This window comes from Lontra canadensis, unplaced genomic scaffold (genome assembly GCF_010015895.1).
Source record: "Lontra canadensis isolate GAN:19392208 unplaced genomic scaffold, GSC_riverotter_1.0 scaffold11, whole genome shotgun sequence".
NCBI lineage: Eukaryota > Metazoa > Chordata > Mammalia > Carnivora > Mustelidae > Lontra > Lontra canadensis.
This window is the reverse complement of record NW_022631005.1, coordinates 24,508,751-24,527,872: the sequence shown is the minus strand read 5'-3', so window position 1 is coordinate 24,527,872 and position 19,122 is coordinate 24,508,751. Positions and strand designations below refer to the sequence as shown.

The 19,122-nt window shown below is 35.4% G+C and overlaps 1 protein-coding gene across 4 annotated transcripts in view; it reads right to left on the bottom strand.

Annotated features, from left to right (window-relative positions):
- Nucleotides 1-19,122, bottom strand: part of ZRANB3 (zinc finger RANBP2-type containing 3) — a 312,440-nt gene that overhangs the window by 125,902 nt on the left and 167,416 nt on the right. For 3 of the 4 annotated variants that reach the window (XM_032856167.1, XM_032856166.1, XM_032856168.1), the window contains exons 5-6: nt 16,884-17,115; nt 13,562-13,647 (exon numbers count right to left, since the gene is read on the bottom strand). In XM_032856167.1, coding sequence (XP_032712058.1) covers nt 13,562-13,647; nt 16,884-17,115 — 318 coding nt within the window. The remainder of the gene's footprint in view (nt 1-13,561; nt 13,648-16,883; nt 17,116-19,122) is intronic. The other variant, XM_032856169.1, reaches the window with a different exon arrangement.

Here is a 19,122-nt window from a genome sequence, read left to right as displayed (position 1 = left end):
TCCTCACATTCCTTATCTTCAATGACCTTCTAAAACTCTCTTCCAACTGTTCCATTCCCATGACTATAAGAGTCCTGAAAAACAGCTCTACATGGTAAATTCAGCCATTGCACTCTGCACTGTCCCACTCTTCTCACCCTCTTGTGCACTTGTACCCACTGTAACTTCACTACCACATCAGGACCCTTCCGTCAACTGACTGCTCCACTTTGACCATACCCACAACATCCTTCCTGTCTTCATGTCCTTCCTCACCTTGTTTGGATTTCCCTGTTCATACATTACGTTTCCTTTTATCAATATCGCATATTTTCCTTGTCCATCAGCCCATGCATCACAAGTTGGTAACAAAAGTCTCGAACAGATCCAACCAAAAGCCTTTCCTAAGACCATACCCACACTGCTGGGTGTTGCTGAAAATCGTACCTTTGAGAGCACTGGTTAAATCTTAAAATTTCTGTTCTCAAATGGTTACTCGGTACTGCTGCCAATTCTATCACACTCACCTCATGATCTCACTCTTTCTTTCAGCAATATTTCACACTGTCGATGCTCCTCAAACATTCAATTCTCTACTTTTCCATTTCTCTAAATACATAATTGTCTTTTCCATTCCCCGAAAAAAAAAGTCATCATATGCAAACTCCCTCAACTTCCTGTCGCCCCAGAAACTATGGATATTCTCCATAATACCATGCCGCCATAAAAAAAAGGATGAAATTATTTATGTAAAAAACAATGTGTATATTTATACTATCCAGTATCTGGGTAAAAAATATGAATTCCTTGAAAATGCACACAATTTTTGTGGAAAAATTTAAAACTACCTATAGTTTTTAGAAAAAAGTGAGTGAAAGGGAGATTTCTAAGTATATACTCAGATAGATTTAGAAGGCCGAACAATATGAAAATGTTCTTAAAAAATAACAAACCAGGGGCGCCATGGCTCAGTGGGTTAAAGCCTCTGCCTTCAGCTCAGGTCATGATCTCAGGGTCCTGGGATCAAGCCTCAGGCTCTCTGCTCAGCGGCGAGCCTGCTTCCTCCTCTCTCCCTCTCTGCCTGCCCCTCTGCCTAGTTGTGATCTCTGTCTGTCAAATAAATAAATAAAATCTTAAAAAAAAAAAAAAGAAAGAAATAACAAACCAAACTTGTACATCTAGTCATGTTTGTGCCTTTCATGTTTTAAAATCCCATGATGAGAGGCTAGTGGGCAGGAGTTACTGTTTAATGTCTGGGATGATGAATAAGTTCTGGAGGTGGATGGTAGTGATGTTTGTATGACAATGTGAATATACTTATAACACCTCCCAGTGCCTTCTTACTGCTTTTCTGATGAAGAAAAAGACCCCATATAACATGACTCAGGCCTAACTCCATTTTGTCCTGAGACTCTCTTCTATTAGTTCAAGAATATTCATATGACCTGGACTACTTTTAGTTTCTCAAAGGCCTAGCAGTCTCTCTGGTTCTAAGGCTGAGCACATAAATTCCTCTTTCTGGAATGCAAATAGCTATCACTTACTCACAGGATGCCCCTTCTGTCCCCTGTGACTTGATAGTTCACTCTTTTAAACACTGCTGTAACACCCTTTACACTTCTGTTTTTACCACACTCATCACAACCATTATTATCTGGTTAGTGTTTGACTTGAGAACTTAGTGAAGGTTGGAACTATGTAGGTCTTGTTCTCTAGTGCATATCTGATGCATAAATAACACATGGCATGGAAAATAACAGATACCCTTTAAATATTTTTTGAATGAATGGATTAATCAAAATTAAACCATATTCCAGATGTAGGCTAAACAATGAGTGGAACAGAACCATCCTTACTCTGAATGTTAACCTGAATAATACATCCCAATATTACTTTGTTTTTATTAGTTTTCACAGTTGACTTCAATTTAGCCTAGGGTTATTCAAAACCAGAAGTCTTTTTGAACTAAACTAGTGATAAAGGGTGAGGATTTCTCAAATCCCTTCTACACAAGGCAGACTTTCCAAGCATAAGTGCAAGATTTGTACTATTAATTTTTATCTAATTATTTTTCAAACTTATCTCTGCCATCCAGTATATTAACTATTTCTCTCAGATTTGAGCCGTTTGCAAATGGAATAGACCTGACCTCTATTTAGCCCATGGATAAGACCGTTATATGTGACAGTGCTGAGGACAAAGTACTGCAATTCCATAAGAGACATTTCTTGAAGCTGACATGACCTATTAATTAACACTTTTGGAAAATGGCTATAAATACCTTTAATATATATTATCATTCAGCATTTTCCCTCTCATAAAAATTTAGACAACTATTTCTCCTAAGAGGTGGAAATAGCACAAAATATCAGCAGTAAAGAAATTTTAATTTTCATAAAAATATGCTGAGATATTCTTAACCTTTAAGCATGACATCAGGGAGGACAAATTTGTCTTCCCATAGCATGCCTTTTGAAGGTGGCTGCTGATAACAGAATGCTTCACTGGATTACCTATGTGTCCTCTTTTTCTGTGTAAAAGAACATTTATTAAAGTTGCCATTCCTGAGGTCTTTCTTATTGTCAGGAAACGTGAGAAAAAAATGCAAGATGAAGTCAAGTATTAGGCAAATCATTTAATGTTGCGAGGTAATAAAGTGGGGGGGAGGAGGATTGGGTGATCTGTAAAGTCTTTCCTAGCTCTGACGTGCTAATGGTTGACAACTGAATGTGCTGCTTTATCCAAATAATATTTGCATTTATACCATCCTCTAAATATAATGCAGTAGAGTGAATGATGTAAATGATTATGGACATGGGATGTTCTGGTTCAATAATATTTTCTTTGTGTCTCTCAAATCAAACCAGATAAATAGTTACCTATACCTAGACTTCTCATCTCTAAGCCACCTTTGTATTAGTATACTTCTGTTTGATCACATATGTATGAAATAAACCTTATAAAGTTGTACTTTTGCTTAAGCTTCATTTAACTTCATTTGGATACAGTCATGATATTTCAAATATAAAATATGGGTCTAGAACTGAATAACTAACCATAATTTGCTTTCTACAAAATTATAGTGTGAAAATGACATCTTCATGAAAGTAAAACATTATGGAAAAAATTTAACATTCCAAAGTAACTTAAAATGCCAGGAAGTGCCTTGATCTGAATCAGAGTCTATGATACCATACTGGTTTGAAGGTAATGAAGAAAAGGAGTAACATAAAAAATTTTTAAATGGAATCTGGAAGAAAATATCTTTTGAGAAGCATAATAATAATCTTGAAATGGTTTCCTCTAGTAAACAGAAAAAAAGAACACAATCTCCCCCATCATAAATCATTTCCAAAATATAAATTTTTCTTTGAAACAGGATGTGTGTTGATAATCAAGAAAGGGACAATTATACACTTCTATTGTCATATGAAAGTAAATCAGAAAAGATGGAATGCTTTCTGATCATTTAGGATTTCCTACTCCCCAAGGATAAATTCAATTAATATGTTTGTTTTATATAAGCAAACTTTTGGCATTTATAGTCTGCAAAAATTGTAACAATAAGCTTCCTAACAATATGTAGGATCATGTCTTTTTGGCATTATATCTTAAAACTATTTATTATTATTTATGTATAGAAAGACAATTTATTTTTTAATAGTAACTTTGTGCTTGGACATCTTAATATATTCTCTTCTGTTTTGTGCAAAAGAGAATCCCCTCAGGTCTTCCAAATAAACAATATCAGCTGAAAATAATGATAATTTTGCCTTTTTCTTCCTAATTTTAACCTTTTTTGGAGGTAATTGAACTGATTAGTGCTACCCGAATAAAGTAAACTGTGATGCCAATGAACATCCTTGCTCCGGATTTAAAGTTTCATAGGATACAGTGGCTTTGAGTACAGAACACATAAACACATACACCTTAAGATGACTAAAAACCACATATTCATGGATTGGAAGAATTAATCTTGTTATAATGTCCACTAAACAGAGCAATCTACAGAATCAATATAATCCCTACTACAAACTAATGATATTTTTCACAGGACTAGAATAATCCTTTTTTTTTTTTAAGATTTTATTTATTTATTTGACAGAGATCACAAGTAGGCAGAGAGGCAGGCAGAGAGAGAGGAAGGGAAGCAGGCTCCCTGCTGAGCAGAGAGCCTGACATGGGGCTCAATCCCAGGATCCTGGGATCAGGACCTGAGCCAAAGGCAGAGGCTTTAACCCACTGAGCTACCCAGGCACCCCAGGGCTAGAATAATCCTAAAATTCATATGGAATCACAAAAGACCTGGAATAGCCAAAGCAACCTTGAAAAAAAAAAAAATAAATAAAGCCAGAGGTATAACAATACCTGACTTCATGATATAATACAAAGACACAGGATTCAGAGAATATGTCATTGGCACAAAAATAAACACATAGATTAATGGAATGGGATAGAGAACCCAGAAATAAACCCATGCTTACATGGTCAACTAATTTATAACAAAGGGGGCAAGAATATACGATCAGGCTAAAGACAGGTTTTTGAATAAATAGTGTTATGAAAACTGGACAGCTACATGCAAAAACATGAAAATGGACTATTTTCTGAAACCATACACAAAAATAAAATTAAAATGGATTAAAGACCTAAATGTGAGACCTTAAATCATAAAATTCCTACAAGAAAACAGAAGCAGTAATCTTTTAGACATCACCCTTAGCAACACATTTATGGACTGTCTCTTTAGGCAAGGGAATAAAAGCAAAAATAAACTATTGGGACTATACCAAACTAAAAAACTTTTGCAAAGCAAACTATCAACAAAATAAAAAGGCAACCTGGAGAATGGGGAAAGATATTTGCCAGTGATATAGCCAATAAGGGTTAATATCTACAATATATTACGACTTATAAAACTCAATACCAAAAGAGCAAACAACGTGATTAAAAATCGGCCAGAGGATCTGAACAGACATTTCCCCAAAGAAATACATATAGCCAATAGACACATGGAAAGATGCTCAATCAACATTGCTAACTAATTATCAAGGAAATGCAAATATGAATGTGCTGCCTTCTCCAAATCATATTTGTATTTACAGCTTCTTCTAAATATAACTCAGTCAGAATGGCTAGTATGAAAAGAAACAACAAGTGTTGTCAAGGATGTGGAGAAAAGGAATCCTGTGCGCACTGTTACTGGGAATGTAAATTGATGCAACCGCTGTGGAAAACAATATGGAAGTTCCTTATAAAATTTAAAAAGAGAAATAACATTTGATCCAGCAATTCCATTAGTGGGTATTTACCCAAAGAAAACTAATTCAAAATACACATGGACCCCTTTGTTTACAGTAGCATCATTTACAATAGCCAAATTATGGAAGCAGCCCAAGTGTGCACTGATAGATGAACGGATAAAGAAGATGTGGTATATAAATATTAGAAATAATCATCAGCCATAAAAAGAAATGGTATCTTGCCATTTAAAACAAAATGGATGGACCTAGAGGGTATTATGCTAAGTGAAACAACACAGAGAAAGAAAAACACCATATGATTTAACTTATATGTGGAATCTAAAAAAATAATAATAAATGAACAAACAAACAAACTAACTAAATATAATCTTAACCACAGGGAATAAACTGGTAGTTGCCAGGGTGGAGTAGAGGTGGAGAGTCGAGTAAAATAGGTAAAGGGGATTAAGAGGTAGAATTTTTCAGTTATAGTATAAATAAGACATGGAGATGAAAAGCACAGTATATGGAATAAAATCAGTAACATTGTAATAACGTTGAATGGTGACAGATGGTCACTACACTTACTGTGGTGAGCACTGAGGAATGTACAGAATTGTCAAATAACTATGTTGTAGACCTGAAATTAATTTATCATCGTATGTCAACTATACTTCAATAATTTAAAAATTATAAATATTATAAAAGGATGGATGTTGAATTTGATCAAATTACATCTCAGCATATATGAAGATGATATAATTAAGTTTTTTCCTTTTCATTAGGAATGACTATATTAATACATTTTCTAATATTAAACTATATTTGCTGATATGACTTCCATTTGCATCTGGTTAACATTAGGTCTTTCATGAGTTTCCGGTTTATATTAAGGATTTCTATGTTTATAATTTTCAGTAAAAAGGTCCTTTTTTTTTTTTCTGTACGATATCTGATTTTGTTATCAGTGTTAAAATGCCTTCATACAAACAATATGGAAGGACTCTTTCTATCTCTGTGCTCTAAAGCCCTTTAAAAAGCATCAAAACATACTAGGGTTAGTTTAAAAAATTGTAGAAAGGATAAAGGAAAACATACACACACACACACACACACACACACACAAACACTGAGAAAAATGTGAGGGACTTGTATCATAGAGAGAGAGCTGATTTCTATAATATATAAAGATTTCCAGTATATTAATAAGAAAAAAATAGCCAGTAAGTTTAGTAGGTTGAAGGGCAAAGAACATAAATGGACAATTAGTAGGGAAAAAAGTATAAATGTCTCTTATATGTATGAAAAAATGCTCAACTGCATTAATAACATAAGAAGGCAACATTCAGAAGACATCGGCAAGATAAAATAATATATATTATTATTATTAATATTAATTACTAATATATATCATCTATTATATTATTATATATATTAAGTTGGGAAAGTATGGGGAAAGAGACAATCTTATTGCTGGTGGGAATACAAATTAGTATAATGGTGGAGGAGTCTGCAACAATCTAAAAAATGTAAAAATACACATGCCCATTTGTATCAGCAATTCCAGTTCTATAAATTTATCCTACAGATGTATTCCTGCATATGTAATATCAAGTATTAAAATAGCTCAAAATTATTGAGTGCTCACTATGTGGCACTGACTGTTCAAGCCCTTTATAAATATTAACTAGTGTAAGTCTCCTAATAATTCTCTGAGGTAAGAAAAATTTTCTTATTTTTACAGCTGAAGACACTAAGGTATAGGGAGGTAAAGTTACTTCTGTAAAATTAAATGTGGTAAGTACTGGAAATGAATATAAAAGAAAGGTGGTCTAGCTCTAGTCTTCATGCTTTTTGCCAATATAATGTACTCCCTCTCAAAACATGCAAGGATATTGAATGTGGTATTGCATGCAACAGCTATGTACCACCAACAGAGGTCTACTAATAGTAGACTGAATAAATTACAATGCATACAAACAGTGGAATACACACAGCATTTATTTATTTAGTTACTTAGTAGTTTTTGAGATTTTATTTATTTATTTGTCAGAGAGAGCTCAAGCAGAGGGAGAGGGAGAAGCAGACTCCCTACTAAACTAGGAACCTGATGCTGGACTCGATTCCAGCACCCTGGGATCATGACCTGAGCTGAAGGCAAATGTTTAACTGTCTGAGCCACCTAGTCATCCCTAAGTGCAGCATTTAAAAATAAAAAGAATGTCAAAGTTCTTTTAGGAACTGATAGGGAAGGATTTCTAACACATTATGTGAAGAGAGCAAACCGCAAAACAATGTGTACCTTATATTGCCATATATGTAACAATAAAATAAAACATATTATACATACATAATCACATATGCATTTTCATTCATGGAGTTATCTCCAGAAGTTTACAAAATAAACTGCCAACACTGGTTACCTGGGAAGAATCACATATGCATTTTCATTCATGGAGTTATCTCCAGAAGTTTACAAAATAAACTGCCAACACTGGTTACCTGGGAAGCGAAATGGCTGGCTGGGAGACATGAGTGAATGGGAACTTACTTTTCACTTTTGTACATTGTGCACATTTATCCAGTCAATACAAATAAATAATTTCAAATATAAAATGGAAGGTAAAAATTTAAAGAAAGAATGCCATTATCTACTTTTAAAAATTTATTTTATGTATATGTCTTTCACACAAGATTTTATTTTTTTAACCTTTTAAAAAAAAAAGAAGGATCAGGAGGAGGCCTGGAACAAACAGCTTAGAAGCCATGAAAACAAAGTTAGGGAAATATATGATGCCATAAAACGTTCCAATGTCAGAATTATTGGGATCCCTGAGGTGGTGGAGAAAGAGAGAAGACTAGAAGATACAGTTGAACAAATTCTGGATGAAAATTTCCCCAGTCTGGGGAACTGAACAAGTGTTCGTGCCTTGGTGGCAGAAAGGACACCCCCCATGATCAATGAATCTAGAAAAACCTCCAGACACTTAACTGTGAAATTCACAAATTATAATTTTAGACAAGAAGTCCTAAGGGCAGCTAGGGGGAGGAGATTCCTTATGTACAAAGGAGGTTCCATCAGAATAACATCAGACCTGTCCACAGACCTGGCAAGCTAGAAAGGGCTGGCAAGACATATTCAGGGCACTAAATGAGAAGAACATACAGCCAAGAATACTATCCAGCAAGGCTGACATTCAAAATGGATGGAGAGATAAAGAGCTTCCAAGACCGGCAAGGTTTAAGGGTATGTGACCACCAAGCTGGCAGTACAAGAAATATTAAGGGGGCTTCTATAAAAGAAGAAAGAACCCAAAAATGGACATAGAACAGAAACTTACAGAGACAATCTATAAAAACAAGGACTTCATAGGCAACACTACGTCAATAAAAACTAACCTTTCAATAATCACGCTCAACGTGAATGGCCTAAATGCTCCCATAAATTGGCACAGGGTTGCAGACTGGATAAAGCAACAGGACCCGTCCATATGCTGTCTACAAGAGACACATTTGGAACCTAGAGGTACAACCAGACTGAAAATGAAGGGATGGAGAACCATCTTTCATGCCAACGGGCCTCAAAAGAAAGCTTGGGGTAGCGATTCTCATATCAGATAAATTACATTTTAAGCTAAAGACTGTATGTAGTCAGAGATACAGAAGGACACTACATCATTCTTAAAGGGTCTATCCACCATGAAGATTTAACAATTGTAAATATTTAGGCCCCCAATATGGCAGAAGCCAACTACATAAGACAACTGTTAATCAAAATAAAGATTCACGTTGATATGCATACATAAATTGTAGGGGATCTTAACATGCTACTCTCAGTAATAGATCATCTAAGCAGAAAATCAATAAAGAAACAAGAGCTTTGAATGACACATTGGACCAGATAGACTTCATAGATATATACAGAATATTCCACCCTAAAACAACAGAATACTCATTCTTCCGAGTGCACATGGAACTTTCTCCAGAACAGACCACATACTGGTTCACAAATCAGGGCTCAACTGATACCAAAAGACTAAGATCATTCCCTGCATACTCAGACTACAGTGCTTTGAAACTGCAACTCAACCACAAGAAAAAGTTTGGAAGGAATTCAAACACTTGATAGCTAAAGACCATCCTGCTCAAGAATGTTTGGATCAACAGGAAATCAAAGAAGAGCTTAAACAATTCATGGAAACCAATGAGAATGAACACACATCGGTCCTAAACCTGTGGGATACAGCAAAGGCAGTCCTAAGGGGGAAATACATAGACATACATCCAAGCCTCCCTCAAAAAAATTGAAAAATCCCGAATACACCAGCTCTCTTTACACCTTAAGGAACTGGAAAATCAACAACAAATTAAGCCAACCCCACACTCAAGAAGGGAAATAATCAAGATTAGAACAGACACCAATGAGTTAGAAACTAGAGATATGGTAGAACACATCAATAAAACTAGAAGCTGCTTCTTTGAAAGAATTAATAAGATCGATAAGCCACTAGCCAAACTAATCTAAAAGTAGAGGACCAAAATTAATAAAATTATGAATGAAAGGGGAGAGATTGTGACTAACACCAAAAAAATAGAAACAATCATCAGAAATTATTATCAACATTGATATGCCAATTAGTTAAGCAACCAAGGAAAAAATGGATACATTTCTGGAAACCTATAAACTACCAAGACTGAAACGGAAGAAATTGACAACTGAATAGACCAATATCTACTAAAGATTGAAGCAGTGATCAAAACCTCCCAAAAAACAAGAGCCCAGGACCTGACAGATTCCCTGGGGAATTCTACCAAACATTCAAAGAAGAAATAATACCTATTCTTTTGAAGCTGTTTCAGAAAATAGAAACAGAGGGAAAACTTCCAGATTCTTTCTATGAAGCCAGCATTACCCTGATCCCCAAACCAGGCAAAGACCCCATCAAAAAGGAGAATTTCAGACCAATAACCCTGATGAATATGGATGCCAATATTCTCAACAAGATCCTAGCTAATAGAACAGAACAGTACATTAAAAAGATTATCAACCATGACCAGGTGGGATTTATCCCTGGGATGCAAGGGTGGTTCAAGATTCACAAATCAATCAGTGTGATAGAACAAATTAATAAGAAAAGAGAGAAGAAACACATGGTCCTCTCAATTGAGGCAGAAGAAGCATTTGACAAAATCTAGCATCCATTTCTGATTTAAACTCTTCAAAGTATAGGGGTAGAGGGAACATTCCTCAACTTTATAAAATCTATCCATAAAAAACCCACAGCGAATATCATTCTCAATGGGGAAAAGCTGACAGCCTTCCCTTTGAGATCAGGAACACGACAAGGATGCCCACTCTCGCCACTCTTGTTCAACATAGTACTAGAAGTCCTAGCAACAATGATCAGATAACAAAAAGAAATAAAAGGTATTCAAATTGGCAAAGAAGAAGTCAAACTGTCTTTGCAGATGACATGATATTTTATATGGAAAACCCAAAAGACTCCACCCCTAAACTACTAGAACTCATACAGCAATTCAATAATATGGCAGGATACAAAATCAATGCACAGGAATCAGTTGCTTTCTTATTCACTAACAATGAAAATACAGAAAGGAATATCAGTTACTATAGGCACCAAGAACCATAAGATACCTAGGAATAAACCTAACCAAAGAGGTAAAGGATCTGTACTCAAGGAACCACAGAACACTCATGAAAGAAACTGAAGAAAACACAAAAAGATGGAAAAACATTCCATGCTCATGGATCAGAAGAATAAACCTTGTTAAAATGTCTATACTGCCCAGAGCAATCTATACTCTTAATGCCATCCCGAACAAAATTTCACCGGCATTTTTCAAAATGCTGGAACAAACAATCCTAGAATTTGTATGGAACCAGAAAAGTCTCTGAATTGTTAAGGAAATGTTGGAAAAAGAAAAACAAAACTGGGGCCATCACATTGGCTGATTTCAAGCTTTACTACAAAACTGTGATAACCAAGACAGTAAGGTACTGGTACAAAACCAGACAAACAAGTGGAACAGAGTAGAGAGTCCAGACATGGACCTGCAAGTCTTTGGTCAAATAATCTTTGACAAAGCAGGAAAAAATATCCAGTGGAAAAAAGACAGTCTCTTCAATAAATGGTGCTGGGAAAATAGGACAGCTCTGTATAGAAGAATGAAACTTGACCATTTTCTTACACCATACACAAAGATAAACTCAAAATGTATACAAGACCTCAGCGTGAGGCAGGAATCTATCAAAATCCTAGAGAACATAGGCAGTAACCTCTTTGACACTGGCCACAGCAACTTCTTTCAAGACATATCTCCAAACACAAAAGAAACAAAAGCGAAAATGAACTTTTGGGACTTCAACAAGATCAAAATCTTCCGCACAGCAAAGGAAACAGTCAACAAAACAAAGAGGCAACCCATGGAATGGGAGAAGACATTCGTAAATGACACTATAGACAAAGGGCTGATAGTCAAGATCTATAAAGAACTCCTCAAACTCAACACTCAAAAAACAGATAATTGCATCAAAAAATGGGCAGAAGACAAGAACAGACACTACTCCAAAAATGGCTAACAGACACATGAAAAAATGTTCATCATCATTAGCCATCAGGGAGATTCAAATCAAAGCCACAGTGAGATACCACCATACACCAGTTAGAACAGCCAAAATTAACAAGACAGTAAACAACAAGTGTTGGAGAGGATGCAGAGAAAGGAGAACCCTCCTACATTGTTGGTGGGAATGCAAGCTGGTGCAGCCACTCTGGAAAACAGCATGGAGGTTCCTCAGAAAGTTGAAAATAGAGCTACCCTATGACCCAGGAATCGCACTACTGGGTATTTACCCTGAAGATAAAAATGTGATCCAAAGGGGCACGTGCACCTGAATGTTTATAGCAGCAATGTCCACAATAGCCAAACTATGGAAAGAACCTAGATGTCCATCAACAGATGAACGGATAAAGAAGATGTGGTGTGTGTATTTGGAATACTATGCAGTCATCAAAAGAAATGAAATCGTGCCATTTGCAATGACCTGGATGGAACTGGAGGGTATTATGCTGAATTAAATAAGTCAATCAGAGAAAGACAATTATCAATATTATCTCTCTGATATGAGGAATTTGAGAGACAGGGCAGTGGGGTTTGGGGGGTAGGGAAGGAAAAAATGAAACAAGATGGGATTGGGAGGGAGACAAACCATCAGAGACTCTTAATCTCACAAAACAAACTGAGGTTTTGCTGGGGGGTGGGGGGTAGGGAGAGTGTTGTTGGGTTATGGACATTGGGGAGGGTATGGGCTATGTTGAGTGCTGTGAAATGTGTAAGCCTGATGATTCACAAACCTGTACCTCTGAGGAAAATAATACATTATATGTTAATAAAAATAATTAAAAAAAAATAAAAATAAAGCTACCTTATGACCCTGCAATTGCACTACTGGGTATTTACCCCAAGGATACAGATGTAGTGAAAAGAAGGCCATATGTACCCCAATGTTCATAGCAGCAATGGCCACAAACATCAAACTGTGGAAAGAACCAAGATGCCCTTCAACAAACGAATGGATAAAGAAGATATGGACCATATATACAATGGAATATTATGCCTCCATCAGAAAGGATGAATACCCAACTTTTGTATCAACATGGATGGGACTGGAGGAGATTATGCTGACTGAGATAAATCAAGCAGAGAGAGTCAATTATCATATGGTTTCACTTACTTGGGGAGCATAAGGAATAAGGAGCATAAAGAATAGGAGAAGGAAAGGAAAAGTGAATTGGGGGAAATCGGAAGGAGAGACGAAGCATGAGAAACTGTGGACTCTGAGAAACAAAACTGAGGGTTTTGGAGGGGAGGTGGGTGAGGAGATGGGGTGAGCCTGGTGGTGGGTATTAAGGAGGGCACGTATTGCATGGAGCACTGGGTGTGGAACATAAACAATGAATCTTGGAACACTGAAAAAAAATTTTTTAAAGATTTATTTATTTATATGAGAGGGAGAGAGAGAGAGAGAGAGAGCACAAGCCCAAGGGGTTGGGGCAAAGGGAAAGGGAGAATAAGACCCCCCTGCTGAGCAGGGAACCTCATGTGGGGCTCGATCCCAGGACCTTGGGATCACGATCTGAGCCCAAGGCAGACACTTAACCAACTAAACCACCCAGGAGCCCCACAAGATTTTACTTGAAGAAATTATTCCATAGCTACAAGTTTGAAGAGCACTGGAGCCAAGAATGACTAATAAAACCCTTATGTTCACAGTAAATATGTAAGAATTAAAATTTATAGAAAGTATTTTGTCATACCTGATATGTGCATTACAGTATCTTTTGGCATACTCGGTCCACGTTCCAAATTTTTGTGGAAAGAGAGCTTCAATCTGCATGAAAAGCTGTAACAATACAAGTGTTCTCAATATGTAGCAGTATTTTCAAGTAAATATTATTACTATGATAAATCTAGTTAAAAAAATGGCAAATAGTAAAGTCTCCTCCTTTTCCTCCATCCACCCATCTCTGCCATCCTATTCTTCAAGGGTAACTGCTATACTTTTCTCTAGTATACATTTATATATTTTGCATGCCTACATAGGGATATGTATAAATTCTCTTTTATTCACATGAGGATGATATTATACATATAAAACTATGATTCTGTCCCCTAAAATATGTCTTAGACATCATTAGAGTATATCTATTTTTACTTAGTTTTGAAAAGTACCTAAGCAATGGTATTAGTATAATAAAGCACCATTTAAAGACTCATGGCAACCATTATTACACAGAAGTACTATAAGATATTTAAATAGTCTCTTGATCATGGACATATAGGGTATTTCTAGCTTTTATACAATTATAAAAGTTAATAATTTCAGGTAAGTCTATGGGTGTGTATGTGTGCATTCATATATATGTAGGCATAGGTATATGTATCTACATCTCATCTATCAATCATTTATCTATTTATCCATCCATCCATTCACCCACTCACCCACTCACCCACCCACCAATCTGTATTTCCATAAGATGTGTCCATAGGATATATTTTCAGAAATGAAATAGGAGGTTTAAAATATATGTTTTTTGAAGTTTGATGGATGCTACTGTGCTATATACTGTAAAAAGCAGGTCCCAGCAATAGCATCATGAAATCTTTTCATTTTTATAACTTGAGAGGTTGCACATAGTAGTGTCTCACTGTTATTTTAGTATACTTTTTTTGAAAGAGCTGCTTTAGTGAGAAACAATTCATATACCACTTTCATTATTCACACTTGTAAAGGGTACAATTCAATGGCTCTTAGTATATTCACAAAATGCCTCAATCACCACTATCTAATTCTTTTTTTAAAATTTATTTATTTGACAGAGAGATCACAAGTAGGCAGAGAGGCAGACAGAAAGAGAGAGAGAGAGGAGGAACAGACTCCCTGCCAAGCAGAGAGTCCGATGCGGGACTTGATCCCAGGACCCTGAGATCATGACCCGAGCCAAAGGCAGAGGCTTAACCCACCGAGCCACCCAGGCGCCCCACCACTATGTAATTCTTAAATATTTTTATCACAACAGGAAGTCCATACCCATTACTAGTCATTTCCCATTCTCCCTCTCCATCACTCCTGGCAAACACTAATCTGATTCCCATTTCCATTACTTTGCCTTTCTGAATATTTCACATAAACAGAATATGTAGCCTCTCTGTCTGACTTCATTCACTTAGCATAATGCTTTCAAGGTTCACCCATGCTGTAGAATTTACCAGTATTTCATTCCTTTTTATAGCTGCATTTTCATTATCCATTCATTAGTTATGGACACTGGCTTCTTTCTACTTTTTGGATATTATAAATAATGTTACTATGAACATCTGTATATAGTATTTTTGTGAACGTATGTTTTCAGTTCTTTGTGTATAAACTTAAAAATGGAATTCTACATCTTCTGGTAACTCTATTTTTAACGTTCTAAGTAATTGCCAGTATGTTTTCCAAGGAGTGAAATTTAGAGCTATATATGTCTCCATTAAAAAAGAAAAAAGATCTCAAATCTAACTTTCTACCTAAGACACTGGGAACAAAAGAGTACACAAAATGCAAAACAGACAAAAGGTATAACATAATAAAGACTAGAATGGAAATAAACAACATAGAAAATGGAAAAACAACAGAAAAAATAATCAATGAAACCAAATAATTGGTTTTGGAAAGAACAAGAAAATTGAGAAAATTTTAGCTTAGACTAACCAAATTAAAAAAGAGACAGAGAAAAGACTCAAGTTACCAAAGTCAGAAATAAATGAGGGGACATTACTATCAACCTCACAGAAATACCAAGGATTATAAGGGAATATTATGACCAGCTGTATGCTAATAACTTAGATACCTTAGATAAAGTGGAAAAAGACACAAAGTATCAAAATGACTCAACAAGAAATATACAATCTGAATAGACATATATTCGGTGAAGAAACTGAATGATTAATTTAAAAACTATCCACAAAGAAAAACTCAGGCCCAGATGGCTTATCCACTAAATTCTACCAAACACTTAAAAAAGAAGTAATAGCAATGTTTCACAAACTCCTCTTAGAAAAGGAAAGAATACTTCCCACCTCATTCTGTGAAACCAGTATTGCCTTGTTACCAAAAACAAAGGTAAAACAATAAAACTACAGATCACTCTTGTGAATATACACACAAAAATCATCAGCAAAATAAAGCAAAGTGAATTCAGAAACAAATAAAACGAATGACATACAGTCAAGAGAGATTGATCATGGAATATAAGGTTGGTTTAACATGTGAAAATGAATGAACATAATATACCCTATCAATAGCTATCTCCCATAGTTTGTTTACTAATCAGTAATAAAAATGGCTATTGTATGTTGAGTGCTTACCATGTGCTAGGGCACAGAGAAAGATACTTTCAAATCAGTATATCCTTTAACTCTTAAAACCCTACAAGACAAAAAGTACGTTTTTTTCTATGACTCAGTGTCCATTAACGGAAAGGGCTTCTCTAAGGTTACAGTGACCCTTACAGACTCGTAAGAATTTCATCCACCATTTCTTCTTTCCAACACTTTAACTACTCCATAATCTACATAGCTCTTAGAGTGAGACTTTGTGCTCAATGTGGAGCCCTAAGCAGGGCTCATCCCACAACCCTGAAATCATGACCTGAACCAACACCAAGAGTCCAATGCTTAACTGACTGAGCCACCCAGGCACCCCTCAAACATGTATCTTGAAGTAAAGGAGAAACAGAAAGAAGTTTTGTAATGCAAATTGCTAAGATACAAAATGGATTAAATTCCAATCCTAAGGAGCTTATAATGTCAAAGAAACTAGATAAATGAAGACTAAAAGCTTATGAGAATCACAAGAAAACAAATGTGATTAATATTACACATGTATACTAAATATGAAAACCTTATACTGAAAGTAAAAACTACTTTTTTTATACATGCACAAGCACAGGTAAGGTTCACATGTAAACAGAGAAAACAATCATAGTAAAAGATGTATTTAATCATTAATAACGATCTAGAAATTCCCAGTGATTTTTTTTGGGGGGGGGGAGCGAGAGATTCTTTTTTTAAGCCAAAATTTAAGGATTTTAATACCTCTTCAGGTCGTCCCAAAGCTGGAGTTCCTGTAAGAAGAATGGCTCGTTTGGCTTTCTGTATTATTGGCAATAGAATCTTGCTGCGGGCTGCATTCCTAGACTTCATGTAGTGTGATTCATCCACTATAACTACTTCGAACTTCTGAGTATTCAATGCATCTATCAGAGTCTCTGCATCTGTGGTTAAAAGACCATAACCCAGAACTGTCACTTTGCCAGTCGATATTCTCCTAGAAAGAAAAAATATATATGTAATTTAAAAATATTAATCAAGTAATCAAGTTATCATAACACAACTCTTTGGGAGAAGGAAAATAAAGAAAATAAGGGGGAAAGTAAAAGAGATGGTATTACACTGCTAAAACTAAAATTCTCTTAAGATTTGACAGTTTTCAGGTATGATTAACCAGAATCTAAAATTTAAGGTTTTGGTTAACCAAAACTAAATATTGGTTAAATGCTCTTTGGAAGAGTTTGACATCCACAAAGCCACATTTTACTAGGATAAGGACATTATTCTATAAGAATATTTATTTCTAGAATCATGGATAAAAGGGATACTTAAAGATTAGCTGACTATTCATTGAAGCCTTCCCACAAAGAGGATAGCAGTATTTTTCAAGCCTGGTGCTACTGGAAGACAATATTTAGTATTGCAGGGCTGTCCAGTGCACTGCAAGGCATTTCGTATTCCTGGATTGTCACACTAAAGGCCAGCAGAGTGCTTGAAATTGTGACAACAAAAATTCACTCGCTGAGGGGTGATCCAAAGCATGGGAATGAGGAGTGGAGGATACAACTTTATGCAGACAAACATTGGCCTAAAGAGACTGCTCATATTTTGAACTACTTAATTATTCATATATCTATAGTACTTTTTCCCAGACTGTAATGAAATTATTCATGTACATATTTATCTCCTTTGCTACCTCATAAAACTGATGAGGACAAAGAATATGTCTTACTCGTCTTTGTATATATAGTGCTAGGCTCCTAATCAGTTTGTAGAATGAAATAACTAGATAAATGCATTAATAATAAAACACATTACTTTTGCATTTTCTGTATCACCAGTAAAAATATAAAGTCTAAAGTCAATCTTCTGCAGTTCTGTACCCCTTAAGAGAAATGGCAGAGCTCCTAAATAGTACAACATAACAATATAACAATTGCATTCAAAATTTTAAAAATTTATTTATTTTTAAAATTTTAATTCCAGTGTAGTTAACATACAGTGTTATATTAGTTTCAGGTATACAATATAGTGCTTCAACAAGTAATCATCAAGGTACGAGTACTATTAATCACCGTCACTTATTTCATTCATCCACTCCAACCTACCTCCCCTCCAATAAGCTTCTGTTTTTTCTCTACAGGTAAGAGTCCATTTCTTGGTTTGTCTCTTTTTTCTCTCCTTGTTCACTTGTTTTGTTTCTTAAATATCACATACAAGTGAGATCATTGATACTTGTCTTTCTCTGATTGGCTTATTTATTTAGTATTATAATCTATAACACTGCAGGTTGGTATAAATGCAAGATTTCATTCATTTTTATAGCAGAACAGTATCCCGTTGTACGTTCACATATATACACACACCACACCTTCTTCATTCATTCATCCACCAGTTGGCACTTGGGCTGATTCCATAATTTGGATATTGTAAATAGTCCTGCAATAAACTAGGAGTGTATATATCCTTTGGAACTAGTGTTTTCATATTCTTAGGGGAAATACCCAGTAGTGCGATCATATGATAGTTCTATTTTTTTATTTATTTAAATTCAACTTAGTTAACATAAAGTATAGTATTGGTTTTAGGAATAGAATTTATTGATTCATCACTCATATATAACACCCAGGGCTCCTCCAAAAAGTGTCCTCTTTAATGCCTATTACCTATTTATCACATCCTCCCAGCCATCTCCCCTCCCTCAAGCCTCAGTTTCTTTGTATTCAAGTCTTTTATGGTTTGCTCCCTATCTGTTATCTTATTTTGTTTTTCCTTCCCTTCCTCTATGTTCATATGTGCTGTTCCTTAAGTTCCACATATGAGTGAAATCATACAGTATTTTTTCCTCTGACTCATTTTGCTTACCATAATACACTCTAGTTCTAGCTACGTTGTTGCAAATGGCAACATTTCATTCTTTTAGATTGCTGAGTAATATTCCATTGTTTATACATACCACATCCTCTTTATCCATTCATCAGTCGATGGACATTTGGGCTCTTTC